The sequence below is a fragment of the Engystomops pustulosus genome, chromosome 6 (genome assembly GCF_040894005.1).
Source record: "Engystomops pustulosus chromosome 6, aEngPut4.maternal, whole genome shotgun sequence".
Lineage (NCBI taxonomy): Eukaryota > Metazoa > Chordata > Amphibia > Anura > Leptodactylidae > Engystomops > Engystomops pustulosus.
This window is the reverse complement of record NC_092416.1, coordinates 130,859,104-130,874,189: the sequence shown is the minus strand read 5'-3', so window position 1 is coordinate 130,874,189 and position 15,086 is coordinate 130,859,104. Positions and strand designations below refer to the sequence as shown.

Sequence of the window (15,086 nt, the reverse complement as noted above, 5' to 3'; positions counted from 1 at the left end):
CTGTCGGCGAGCGAGCATCTCTAGTAGAAAAAGACTGCCCGTGCTGCAAAGACGGACAGGAATTAGACCTGCTCTTTTTCTAACAGACTCCTACTCATGGAGGATGTCTTTTAAAGGGAACCTGTCATCATGATTTCACATTTTCACCTAATTACAAGTTCCCGTGGCCTTTTTGATACTTGCTCCCAATCAGTTTTTCTTAAATCTGTTTGAGACAGTAAAAAATAAGAACTGCTTCCACAGGGCCAAAAGCACTTGTGTGCAATATGGCTTAGTATGTAGCTGGTCCACTTTTACATATTTAGTTTGTACAGAAGGCTCCTTATCCTCTGATTTTGTATGTGTCCCCTTAAGAAGAATGCACAGCAGCCTTCTCCATTCTGGTTCTTCTACAGCAGTGATTCTCAACCTGTGTGCCGCGACACATGGTCGGGTGTGCCGCGGGGAAAGTTCCACAAACTATGATGACCCCTGTGTTTTGTTTCCCGGCAATGCGCAGCGATACGCAGTCACGGCGCATCATCCTGAGAGCGGAGAGACTCTTGCATTTGCCCACCAATAATGCTGACTATATGAGCTTTTGCCTGAGTATTGGCAGAATACTCAGCATATGAGCTGGTACTTTTAGTACTCCAGCAGTATACTGCATATAACAATGAGAAATGTAAAATGAGAAACACTATAGTCATGAGGCTGGAGTACTACAAGTACCAGCTCATATGCTGAGTATATGAGCAGGCACTTGTACTCTGGCCTCATTGTACCCCTTTATTTTGCAGCATAAGAGCCACATAATAATCAGCACCATATACTAAAAACAGGGAGAAACTGAGAACTGTTGAGGAAGAGCTTCGTGTGTGTCTTTCCACCATTCCTGCCAGGATATCCCTTTTGTGTTTATCGAAACAGGCCCAGGTTTCACACTGAGTAAAATAAATTTACAATCTCTTTTATTAACTATAAGTATAATATGACTGCTTTAGTGTCATTTTGTGCTATTTGGTTGGTGGTGTGCCCCAGGATTTTCTAAGCATAAAAAGTGTGCCGCGGCTCAAAAAAGGTTGAAAATCACTGTTCTACAGGACCCTCAAAGTGAAGCCTTGTGTCTGCCTGCCCCTGTAAATTCTTTTGTAGTACACAATGCAGGTCTAGTCTGTCCTACCCATAAATGGACGGCTCATTATCTGCTTAGTCCCTAAATGTGGCAACAAAAGCCTTGTGATGAGGAAAGCCCAGGATTGTGCAATCCCTGTGCTGAGGTGAGATGCAGGAGATGCTATAAACCATATGGCAGTGCCTGGTGCCTGCTCCTACACTCTATAGAACAGTCTGATATTAGGAGTTTCACAGGGCCACATTGTGAATGACTTGTCCTTCATTGGATTGTGAGGGCAACATTAATTCATACGGAACCACAGAATTACAAGACAAGGCAGGACAATGATCATATCATATGGTACCTGATCCATCACAGGAAATCAACGACCATGTCTCGCATTATTTGGCGTCTGATATGCTTGTTATGGACTGGTCTTTTCGGTCTACCTAAAGCTTGTTTATCGGCAGTCAGCAACAAGTTTTTGGATATGATTATGCATTGTATTTCTGAATCTTGTGTCTAAAGAGATGTCCTATGCTGCTCTAGTTTCTTCGATTTAATGGCCGCCCTCTTGGCCACATAGTTACTCTGATAGGTTATTAATCCTTGTTCCGTTAGAATGGTCCTTTGTGTCGTGTACACAAACAAACTGATGATCACTCTTTCCAGGTTAATCCTGGAAGCTGCACCTTGTCATTCGACTGGCTTTAATGGCTCCTGGCCTTGTCCAATAAAACATCCACAGCAACTTTTTTTTATAGACTTTTCTGCATAGATGTCCCTCCTGCCGCACTACATAGAAATCTTTCCTCCTTGGAAAAGAAAATTAATATTAAAGCCTAGTTTTCTTGATCGGAATGTTAGCATTTTATGTTACTCATGCTCTATATGAGGCTGTTGTAAAGTAGTACGATACCATGATTACAGGTTTTTTTTTTTAGTTTTAGTCTCATTAAAACAGAGCTGTCTCCCAAAGTCGTGTCCGATGGATAATAACTGCTAGAGGGGAGGGGCTTCTGCTCCTTGCTCACTCTGGAGGAATGGGGTGGGTCATGTGATGCTCCCTGTGTGTAGCTAGCAGAGTAGCTGTGTCTGTGCAGATCTGTGAGTGCATAAGTCTCCTGCATAGAATATTGATGTACAAGATCTCTCCTATTATTCTCTATCTCAGTCTCTGATTCTGTGAACTTTTTCTGTCTCTGCATATCAAGCTATGTGTCATGCACTCCTCTGTAGCACTTCCAGCCTCTACTCTCTGGAAACTATCTTCACAGCAGGGACGCTGTTAACCTTTAGTGCTCACGCTGTCTATGCACTTCTTGTAACTAGTTCACTGATAGCTTCTATTACTTATTCCATGTGACTGCCAAACTAGTCACTATATTCATCCTGTATGTAGGTTGTGCAGTGTTTAGTGGACTTAAACTGTTTTTGCTGAGTTAAATCTCTCTGAAGTTACCTCGTGAGAGACCACAATGCATCGTGGGAAGTGAGGGAAGCTTATTGACTCAGCTTTCCGGCAAAGACTGGAAGAGGTTGGCTTCAGGGGACGGACCCTCGCCCATTATAGAGTATTGGTGTAACCTGTTAATGTTTCTCTTCCACACCAGCATTTGTTCTCTACATTAAAGTCTTTTCCTTATCTGCCTTGTCTTTTTTTCCCATGTGTTATGTAGAATGTATCACATTGAGTGACACTTGTAATAGTACTGTATAATGATTCATCAAACCAACCTCATTCATGGATGTGGATGCAGCCGCATTCTCTCAAAGCTCGGGTGGATATTAAACAGATCTCAGTTCTCTATGGTGGATGTTCCTTTCTCTAAATAAACCCTCAGGCTTGTGTTTAGACACAGTGCAGCAGATGCCCAACACCATACACCAGGGCTAGGGAACCTATGGCTCGGGAGCCAGATGTGGCTCTTTTGTTGGCTGCATCTGGCTCTCAGACAGATCTTTAATAAATAGTGATGGCTGCTGTGTGTCTCTTAGACTGATCACTGGACACAGGCAGAGATGTTACCGCTGCCTACGTCCTTTGTACGACACAGGCCCCATAGCCGCCATTGTCTAAGCCTGGGTCAAAGAAGAGCATGGGAGCGATGAGGAGCTGGCTGCAGGGAGCGCTGGGGGGCATTTGCTGTGGCTACCTATTTACTTGGGGGGGGCATGTGCTGTGGCTACCTATATACTGGGAGTATGTGCTGTGGCTACCTATATACTGGGAGTATGTGCTGTGGCTACCTATATACTGGGAGTATGTGCTGTGGCTACCTATCTACTGGGAGTATGTGCTGTGGCTACCTATCTACTGGGAGGCATGTGCTGGGGCTACCTATCTACTGGGAGGCATGTGCTGGGGCTACCTATACACTGGGAGGCATGTAGTGGGTGTCAGGATTTGGAGTAGTGGACCACCGCGGATGATGATGTTAGCAGACACCTGGGACTGAAATCTAAGTGGCACCCAGTCTTCACCAGAGCCCCCGCAAAGTGGGATGGTCTTGCTGCAGTGGCAGCCAGGGTCGAGGTACAGGATTACTAGGCAGTCTCGTGGTCAGGAACAGGCAGGCGGTAATGATGCAAGGTCGGGGGCAGAGCAAGAGATCAGGGCTGGCAGCGAAGGGGCAGAATCAGGAACAGGTCCGGGGTCACAACGGGAGGTCAACACTTGGGAAGGAAACACTGTGGAAAGCTGCCGGTCTTTATAAGAACCCAGGAAGTGGGTAGCGCCAATCAGCGGCGTGCTGACCCTTGCCTGAGAACACAACTGTTAAATTCTCCCCCCCCCCCCCCCCCCTCCGTTTGAATCCATTTCTGGTTATTCTAACTTCTCTTTTAGAAATTTTCTCTTTTGTATGATTTGGACCTGGTTTTGTGAAAACTATCCTGTGCACATTCACCCGAATTGGTTGCTGAATCCTTTCTGTTACAGCAGTGCTTTGTCCATACAGATAAATAGCTGGTGAGGACCTGGCAGGCTGACTCGTAACAGATGTGTATCTTCTGCCCTGGGCTTTCCATTGGCTGCTTTAGTCACTTGATGAGATAGGGAAAACTTTCATCATTGTGTAAACTCTGCCTTGTCACCAACAGGGACTCTGGTTCTCAATTTAGGGAAGCGCTCCATGGTTATCGGGGGTAGAATTAATCTCATCAAAATGATTGAATGATTGCACATCCCCTTCACCCCCCGCCCCCGTACATGGACCATTTTTTTTTTTTAGACCCTAAAAATGGACTTCCCACATCTGATGCACTTTGGAGTTTTCTGACACACAGATTGGAGACTCCCGATTTCCCCTCAGACAGACAGACTGACTTTTGGTTGTTACCTATCCCTGTTGTGTATAGGGATGCTGATGTCATAACGTACTGGTGACCACATTAATGGTCCGTCCAATTCCTGTTTTTGTTACTTTAACAGTTATTTTCTGATCTAATAAATGAATTGTCCTTTTATTTCCATATGAAATGAAGGCTTTGTTCACACTTTCTTCTGAATAGGGGGTTAAAATAGTCAATATTGCTGTATATTGCAGGTATTGTAGCCATTATAATGACACATTGAGTCTGCATGTGTTCTGTCTCTAACTAGCCAAATTCTCTCCAGATGCCTGGCCGTGCCTATGGTCTGGTACAAAAAAGTATAAGCAGGGGGTCCCACTGCTGGGACCTGCCTGTATGTGACCGACGGTCCAATCTCTGTAATGGGCTCAATTAGGCAACTTTCCTCTCAGACTGAGTGACTGTCAGCTGATGGCCACAACGCAGTTTATGGGAGGGACAGATAATATCTGATCAACTAACAATCACGTTTATTCACTACATGTTGTACTAGACTTTTCTTGGAAATTACGTAATCCAAAAGACTGCAGAACTGCTTTAGATGCCTGTATCCAGTGTCCCCTGTCCTAGAGTTACAGAATCTTACAAACTGGGTTTATTCTGGTGCTGACTTTGGCTGAGTAGATGGATAGAAGGATTAGTATTATATGCACAACACAGGTTGAATAAGTTGAGCTGCATGCCATCTAGTATTTTTTTTTTCATTCAGCTAGCATTTTCTGGTGGCTGCTTTTCCTGATGATGTACTAGTAAATGTACAGGTGATTTAAGGACACCCAACTTACAGACGACCCCTAGTTACAGACGGACCCCTCTGCCCACTGTGACCTCTGGTGAAGTCTCTGGATGCTTTACTATAGTTCCAAACTGCAATGATCAGCTGTAAGGTGTCTGTAATGAAGCTTTATTGATAATCCTTGTTCTTATGACAACACAAAACTTTGAAAATCCAATTGTCACTGGGACAACAATAAATTTTATCTGCAGCTACAATTATAAAATATACAGTTCTGACTTGCACTTAACTAGAAGCGGTCCCTTCAAATGGGGATAAGCCACTTTATGGGATCCCCTGCAACCCTCAAGTAACTTCCCCTGGGGTCATTGAAATCTATTCCTTGTGTAGCAGTTGCAATCATTATTCTGTTTTCAAAGAAACTGTATGAAATAGAATCCATTTCCTCGAAGTGGAAAAGATCGAAGTGTTGCCTTATTACAACTTTCCACTACTGCATTTTGGTCCTATGAAAGTTATTGGGGTTGGTCTAGCCAATGGCTGGGAACCATTTTGGCTGAGAGCCATTAACACCGCATATTTTAAAATGTAATTTGTAAGAGCCATATTGTATGCACATGCCCCCCACTAGATAGGTAGTCACAGCACATACCTCCCAGTAGTCACAGCGACCCCTCCCCTCCCCTCTCCTCATCCTCTCCACTAAAGAGGAGTGGAGGCAGTGACGGTGCCTGGGTCATAGATCTGATGCACAATCAAGAGCCCCATCTGGCTCTCAAGCCATAAGTTTACTGAGGCCTGGTCTAGCCCTTTAATACTGCCACCTGGTGTCATAAGCCATTGTATTAGTTGTGGCACAGCCTGGCCTTCCCTGTACATCTAGCTGCTATTTTACAGATTGCCCTGTCAGGAGGATGTGACTTGGGCACGCGTTTAAATTCCTCAGCAGAACTTCACATGGAAATGTTGAGAGCAAGCTTATCCACCTACGCTTTTCAGAACGCTCATACCAGTCTAACCAGTGCTGCAAGGTGCCAAACTGGGAACCATTTTGAAGAAAGCATTCTTTTACTGAACCCTCCCAACACAGGTTGTTTTTTTGTCTTGCTTTAATCTGAACTGGACTGTCCTGCATGTTGATCACAGGAACGCACTCCCCTCCCCCTCTCCTCGCTGTCCTCAACTTTACAGTAGAGTTAGAACAGTCTGCTCCAGCCTTCCGAGTTTATTGGTTATGATCATAATCTTTGTAGCAGCGTCCCCTTGGCATGTGACAAGTGTGCTTATGCCGGCTGACTAATAGCCAGAGCACACCCCTAGACACACTCCGTGAAAATGCGCTACAATAGACGCGATTCCGGTCACTCCTATCTGGTAAACCTACATCCATCCATCTGCTCTTATCCAAGGTCCCTGATGACTTTACCTTCTCTTTAAGAAATAAATTGTTTTATTATTAATAATGATAATAATAAATAATATTATCCAGATTCGCTATATACAGAGCCATATGTTATGTGAAGTCCACAGATACTTTTTCTTTAGATGTGAGAAGGGGAGGGAGGTTACAAGAGGAGACAATGCCACTATCTGATCTTATTGCTTGTGGATAGATTCATGGATCTATACATAGAAAAATATATTTATTTTTTTTTCCTATAAATGTTTTTTATGACCGCATGAATCACAATGGTGATAATGGCGCATCATACTGTCAGCCTTTGAATGGTGTGTGTGTAATATCACTGCACATAAATTTGGTGTTTTGCCTGCCCATCAAGCTCATCCTACCAGGTTGTACATATATTTAAGAAAAACTATTCAATATAAGAATAGTATTATACTATATATAATTTTTTTATTTTTTAAACCCAAACCAACCAACACAGACACCAAGTAGGTGGGGCAAATGTTGGACAGGGGGTGTCCATTGGTGGTAAAGTACTCTTCTCAGAGTGGAGGCGGTAAACAAAATAGGTCACATTTTGTCAGAAAGTTGTCAGATCTTTACTATTCTCATCATTGCAGGATGTTGTAAATGTCGTCTTATTCTCTTGTAGGAGTTCTATGAGCATACAAAAGCCCTCTGGCAAGACGAAGGGGTGAAAGCCTGCTACGAAAGATCGAATGAATATCAACTTATCGACTGTGCACAGTAGTAAGTGTCTCCTCTCCCCAGCACCTTTTACACATAGATTCACCTACTATTGTTCCAGACACGGCAGTGGCTTGTGTGGTGGTGATATGCTCTGCCCAGTCATTTCAGTGATTGGCATGGGTTGCACCCTGTCCACATCTACTTAAAATTGGTGATCTTGCTGAATTGGCAGGTTCTGCAAATAAATGGTCGTTTTAGTGTGTGTGTCCCCTACCCCTCATGAATGTCCCATACATTAGAATTATGACTATTGCATCCAGAAAACAGAATTCTGGTCAGGTCAGCATTTTTCTTTAGAAGCCAAAACTAGAAGCCTGAAAGAGATGAAAAATGATGTATTATGGTTTTTATCTTTTATCTCTTTATGCAATATACATTGGTAGAGGGAGTATTCTGCTGATAAAGGATGGCCCATCCCCTGAGGGCTCATTGCCTGGAGAGAATAGGAGTTTTTTGTGTTTTGCACAATGCGGCATAACATTTTAAGATGTAAAGATAAATAGTCTTTACTTCATGATTATAATAGAGGAAGTAAAGGATGGATTGGCATTGTGGGTAGCCATCTTGACTCCGTTTTGCAATGACTGCACAAGTTTTCTGCTTCATGGTTCACTTGGATGACACACAAGCGACTCTTTCAGTATGCAGTAGCGGAGATGAAGAAGGGGGCTGTGGTAGGAGGTAACACAAGTACCAGGAACACAATAGTGCATATTGTTTCATGATCCTGGTCTTCTCGCAAACACTGTCCTCCTGCCTCCGCAAATAGCTGACACATTCCGGCAGTCCCACTTGTCACAACAGCCATGTCTTGTCTCTACTCTATTAGAATCCTCTAATATCTAGATTTCTGGCATACTGCTGCAGTTGTTGGCTTGATAAATCATTGTCATCTTGGAGAGTGTTCTTATTACCAGGGCCTCAATTTCCAGAACTTCATGTCCGACTCCAGCTCCCCCAAAATGGTTCCAACTCAGACTCCACAGTCCTGTTTTCTTGATCACCTTATCAGTGTTTGAGATAAACGCAGGAGTCCTTCCCAGTGCCTTATGCTGTAATCTATAGCAGAGGAGCTTCACTACTGAGCCTGTATATAAAGTAGCACACATTCTTTGCAACCAAAAGGGGGACCAAGGGTGCACAAGATGTGCCGACAAGACACAGGTGGCCTTTCAAGCCATTGGCTGTCAAGGTGCGGGCCATAACTAGAGTCCAATGAGCACTTCCATAACTGATGGAAGCTATTATTTGTACAGGAGGTAGTGGTGAGTTGAGTGCAGCTGGGAGTTCTCGCTGCTCCAGGGTCCTCTACTGCCGCTCCGCTTTGTGTCCTGACTCCTTAGCAATGGTTGTATGCGTCAAGGTCAGAACCCAGAGCAGAGCACCCACAGAAGAGGACCCAGGAGTGGTAAGTACTTGTCAGCTGTACTTCTCCTGGCTCCTCTTCTGCTCTGAGTCCTGATGCTGCTTCATACAACCAGCATGGGACACAGAACGTCACATGGAGGAAAGAATCTGCAGTGTGGTGCAGGGAGCAGAAGAAGAGCCAGGAACGGAGACTATTTATTTATTTTTGTCTGTACTGGGGGTCTCAAATATTAGTGGTTTTATGCTGTGGGGGTCTCCAGTATTTTAAGCCCGCTATGTGGTCTCCAGTACTACTATCTGCTCTGTGGTGTACAGTATTATAGTCTCCACTGAATACATTGTTTGGTTGCTGGGGTGGTATTTGCTGTATTATGGTATCTATGAATTCTGCGTTGGCATTTTGTGCTGTACGGTGGTTGTTGGTGAATGTCGGGGGCTGGATACTGGTGTGGCTCCTTAAAGTTGAGCAGTATTTCAGTATGGCCCTGGCCTAAATCTTCAGATCAGGAATAGAACAGACATTTGAAGAAAAATGTAAAGGTCCGTTTTATCATGACTCCGACAAGACCAAATTTGTCAATGGCTCCGACTCCACAGCCCTGCTTATTCCTCTAAATGATTTGTGCAGATTACAATTAGTTTGTGAATAGTACAAGGGATGAAGCTGCCATGTCTTAGTCCATACTTGTGAATAAAAGTTAGCTTGCTGGTGCCAATGTAAGGCAAGCTGCCCAGGATATAAAACGATGAAAAAATGTCTGACCTTTCCACCCCAATATAACAGGTTCCTTAAACTTAGAGGGAACCTGTCTACAGAAATGGATTTGATAAACCACTACCATTATGTTGTGAAGCAGCTTATAGGAAACCTGGCATCAGGAACCTACCTATTAAGGAAGATCTGATGGTAGGTTACCTTTAATAACCTCATCCTGAAACTATGCTTGCTTAGCCCTATAACAATGTCTAACCTAATCATCTATCTAATATAAAAATTCTTCAGAGAGGCTAATGGGCTTAGTTTTAGGGTTTAGGTTATTAAAGGTAACCTACTACCACAACTAACGTATATACACGTGTATAAGCCGAGTTTTTCAGCACAAAAAATGTGCTGAAAAATGTCCCCTCGGCTTATACACGAGTCAATATAAAGTAAAAAAAAATACCTAAAAAATAATAAACTTATATAGTCGCCCTCCGGTGGCCCGGATGTGCAGCGCTGCTCCCCAGATGTCCACGGGGTTCGTCTTCAGGCTTCCGCGCCGTCGTCTTTCTTCTGCTGGGCGCCGCCATGTCTTTCCCCCGAGCGGCGCCTAGTATGACGTCAGCAGCGGCGCGTCATACTATGCGCCTGCCGGGGAGGATCGATGGCGGCGCCCTGCAGAAGAAAGAAGACGGCGCGGAAGCCTGAAGACGAACCCCGCGGACATCGGGGGAGCAGCGCTGCACATCCGGGCCACCGGAGGGTGAGTATATGTTTATTTTTTAATGCTGGGCTGGGCTGTATACTGCTGGGGGCAGGCTGTATACTGCTGGGGGAAGGCTGGCTATATACTGGGGGGGGGGTCTGTGACCAATGCATTTCCCATCCTCGGCTTATACTCAAGTCAATAGGTTTTCCCAGTTTTGGGTGGTAAAATTAGGGGTCTCGGCTTATACTCGGGTCGGCTTATACTCGAGTGTATACGGTACCTTAATGGGTAGATTCCTGATGGTTGGTTTCCTTTTAACCTCTTTCAGATCATGTTTCTTTCATGAAACAGTGTGGTGGAATCATCCAGAAAATTGACTTTAAAGTGAGTTTTGAATTGGTTGTATAAAGTCATTGGGGCGGAGCGTTTAGTCCTGAAGTCCAGCTCTCCCCACCTCAGAATGGCCCCTCTGTTACGATTGACATTATGCATCAGAGATGGAGACGGTTAGTGATGTCTCTGGTCGTGGAGTGTTTTTTTGTTTTTTTTTGGGTTTTTTTTTGGGTCAATTCCTGCTGACAGGTTCTCTTTAAAACATATTTCATTGCCCACCCCATCACAGAAATACTTTAACCAGTTAAAGACCGGGCCCTTTCCTGTTTTTTCAAGTCCATTTTTCACTCCCCACCTTAAAAAAGTTATAGATTTTTGATTTTTACGCGTAAAGAGCTGTGTGATGGCTTGTTTCTGCATAACAAATTGCACTTCATAGTGATGATATTAAATATTCCATGCCATGTACTCGGAAGCGGGAAAAAAATTCCAAATGCGATGAAAATGGTGAAAAAACGCATTTGCGCCATTTTCTTGTGGGCTTGGATATTACGTCTTTCACTGAGCGCCCCAAATGACATGTCTACTTTATTCTTTGGGTCGGTACGATTAAGGGGATACCAATCCCAGGTAAGATGGCGGTGCCCATGCGCCGCTATCTTTTTGAGGCTGCCGGCAGTCATCGCTGTGATAACACCCGCGATCGGCAGCAAAGACTTACCGGTTATGGACTGAGCCATTCTCCATCTGCTAGTAGAAGTGACAACCATCTTTGGCCAAGGTTGATTATTAGCACTGCTCATGAGAGGCCAGTATGGAAAAGTGGCATATTTGCATAATTATACATATTTAACATGGTTATTTATGATGTCCCCGTAGTATTGTATCGTGTGTATGGCACCATTGTCCCACAGGTATACAGGGACCCCTTATATATACTTTGCTGTTTGGAGTGGTGTCTCTGGAGAGCTGCGTTTGCTCTATAAAATGTCTCTACCATACAGTGTGTATTTTACACACCAAACCTGTGCATGTGAATAAGCCCTAAGATGTCCCTGCAGTGTCCTTGGTTTGTAGACAGGCCAGTGCGGTGTCCTACAGCTTATGTTATACAGTGACTGCTCGCTATCCTGAGTGTAGACATCAGTGTCTGCACTTGGTATTTGGGTGGATCTTATACTGTGCTGCCCCACATGATGTCATGACAGCTGATCACAGTCGGGGGACGCTATTGGCGGCCGTTGTCTCCACTTTTCTCTGCTTCCTCCTCATAGCAGGGCCCCAGCTAGGGAGGCTTCCTACTCCTGCAAGCTGTGTGCACCGGATCTGGTGATTTACTGCATTGGCTGTGTCCGCTCTTATCTCTTACTACACATTTACATGGGGGCGCTGCGAGCTTACTGTCTGCAGTAGATGGCATGCGTCACACATATTAAGGCTGGGAATCCACAATTCCAGACTGTGTGTGTGTTTTAAATATTATAAAGAAGGTGTAGACCTTCCAAAATTGACAGCTGGAATAGTGCAGCAGAACGTCTGATGGGACACCAGAGCCCCTCCTGTGAATTTCGCCTAACACCTCTGCATTTACATAGTTGTGTGAGGCCAACTGAGAAGCCAGGGCTGATTCTCCTAATATGAGGTGTATCTGTGTCCCTGTGGCTGTCATTACTTGTAAATATATACAATACTATGGGTATGACATGCCGAGTAGTGATGGGAAGTCCGGCTCTTCTTAGTGAGCTGGATCATTAGGCCCCACTCACTAATAAGAGCCGACTCTTCTGGCTCCTCAAAGGCTCCCTATTAAATGTATAATAGGGAGCCTCTGTCCAGCCATTCGCACCTCCTACTTTTATCTGGTTAAAGGGGAAGTAGTGTTGTGGTTAAGTGATGTATCTGCTCACTGCACTGGAAAGCGCCTGCTCGTTCACAATCCACACCTCACTAATACAGATCCGTGCAGGTAGCCCTAGGGTTCACGCCATCTAGTCATGGATAATGCACTGGTCATCCCTAAATCTGCTGAAATTCTGCATGCTATGCAGTTGCATTGGATATTTCATACCTCATTCACATGCTAATGCTTGTGTTGATCCGTAGCAGAGAATTTGTCTTATTTTCCTAGACGTGTCTTATTTGGCTGTCAGTAACGTTTCGGTGTCGATTTGACCCCAGGAAAGATGCAGTTGCCTCCTGTCCTCCATTAGGCCGGGATCACACACTGTTTTCATGAATCCCAACAGAAGGGAGGTAGAAAGGGCTGATGTGCCTGCTAGGTGCTGGTAATGTTACACTGGACTGCAGGCAATGTGGGAGCCAGTCCTTGTCAGTAGGATACATGGAGACCCGTTCTGGGACATGAGAACCACTTGACCACTGTTGTGGGTTCCCAGATAGTGAGACTGGCAACACTGAGCTTCCCATCGGCTGAGACAGGGCCCCTCCTTCCATACTGCTTGTGTAAACTAGGAGCAGCAGAGCTATTTATAGCCTGGCTGCAGCGCTGGAGGGGGGAGTGATGGAGGCTGGGTCATGGAGGGTGGATCCTCTGCCGGCTGCCGGACCCTCTCTTCAAGGGAAATGGCATCAAAGTGACTTTCATGCCAGTGATTGTGCAGATCGCGCTCTCCTCCGTTATCACTGGAGCTGCTCCGCTCTTCTCTCTCATTACCTGCACACGATCAGGTATCCACAACTGATCTGCTAGTAATCTCAGTCTTTTGTTGCTGCTATGTACAGCCCACCTTTGCTGGACACCTAAACACAATGTGTTGCTCTCTTGTTATTCAATCTCTGTCTGAAACCCTTTTACTTACAAAGTGGTGATCGTACCAAGAACTTCTGGGATCTAACTGATCAGAATCTGCTTCATCCCTGCATCGTCCATATTGGGCCCCACTAATTATAACCCCTGATCCTCTGTGGACATGCTGTGAACGTTCATGGTCATGCCTCCGGTTTGCCCCCACAGCCTCAGGACAGGACGTGAGAGGTAGTTGGAGGGGGAATGCAGATGCTAAATATTACATTGCTGCATTCTCCTTGCAGTAACTGATTGTGTGCAAGGACGTGGGGTCCCTTTGAGGAATGCATTGGACTTTGCATAGTAAAGCTTTCTTTATTCCTTCCCAAGCCACCCCCACCCCCCAAGATGAATCAAAAATTAGCCAGAGGTCTTCTTCTACAAATTTGTAGTAAGGTGTATATATATTTACCATCTGTCTCGCATCATATACTAAATCCTCTCCACTCCTCATTGGCAGAATTTTTTACCTATTAACAACCAGGCATGAGACTTGTACACTGCTTGAGCATAGACTTAGAATTCAACCCTGTTCTATTGTACATGGGTAGGGATTTAAGTAACCTACTTGGATAGACTTTCATGTTTTCTGTTGTAAATGAGGCTTGGACGCAAATAAAGGGTAACAAAGGCGGAGATTGGCATGTTCTCTTCTGCTCCTGATGTCCTCTGTGCTGCTGAATGACCATACACAATTCATGTGCACACGGTCTTCAAGGAAATCTAATCACTGTTTTATTAACCCTTAAAGGGGTTGGCTACTTTCTCTTTTTTTTTTTTTTTTTTTTTTTTTTTTTGTACTGTGTGGCGGGACAATATACCAATATACTTCTCAAAAAGTTCTACACCACTTTCTTGATATGTAAAGTAAAGCCTTCTGTCTTTTACATCAACAGGCAGACATTCCTGTCCATAAAATGGCTGCAGGTGGAGAGTCATGTGATCTCTAACTGTCCATGAGCAATCGCCCTGCCAGGATCTTCTGATAATATTCATGAATACCATCATTAGGTCCTGGCAGGCCAATTGCTCTTGACCAGTAAGAGATCATGTGACCCTCCATCTGCGACCATATTATGGACGGACAGGAATGTCTGGCTGATCAGGTAAAAGACAGAAGGCTTCACTTTACACATCAGGAAAGCAGGGCAGAACTATTAATAGATGATATCCTGCTCCCCACACTAATACACACATTATATGTTGTCTTCCATTTTGTTTTATATTTGCAGACTTGCTCTATAGAATTTTTTTTTAACTGCATATACAGTTAAACCAATTGTATAAACAAAACTATTAACCAAGATGGCCTTAGGGCACTGAAAACCGCTCCAAAATGGTTCAAATTCCTGTCTCTTTGATTTCAGAAAAGGTGAAAACCACTTTGTATTTTTGAGACATATTTGTGTTTTTCAGATTTCGGAGCTCTCTTTTTTTTGTAACTTTATATAATTATTTAATTATATGGAAATTTTATATATAACCCCCCACCCCCTTCCCCAAACTCTGTGGCCATAGACAAACTGTGAAAGCATAAACTTTATCAACTCAGACACTGCAGCCATTTGTTCCCAATGATCATGTGGACACAGACTTATTGGAGGAGATGTGTTAATGTGTCGGTCTTTAGACCAGTGCAGAGTAGAACAATTCTGTGCTGCAGCAGATTAATCCCGGTGTCTGATGCTGGATGATTAATCTGGTGCAGTATAAGACTGTCCTATTAGTTGGTCTAGTTTGCGGCGCCATAATGTTGAATTTTCTGGCGCACGGGCTATTTGTTGTCTGGTCACATCTCATAGTTACCGCCCCTTTTTTCGGAC

General features: G+C 44.3%; 1 protein-coding gene across 2 annotated transcripts in view; it reads left to right on the top strand.

Annotated features, from left to right (window-relative positions):
• GNAS (GNAS complex locus) overlaps positions 1 to 15,086 on the top strand; it is a 123,227-nt gene that overhangs the window by 98,707 nt on the left and 9,434 nt on the right. For both annotated transcript variants that reach the window (XM_072111024.1, XM_072111025.1), the window contains one exon: positions 7,247 to 7,344. In XM_072111024.1, the coding sequence (XP_071967125.1) occupies positions 7,247 to 7,344 (98 nt within the window). The remainder of the gene's footprint in view (positions 1 to 7,246; positions 7,345 to 15,086) is intronic.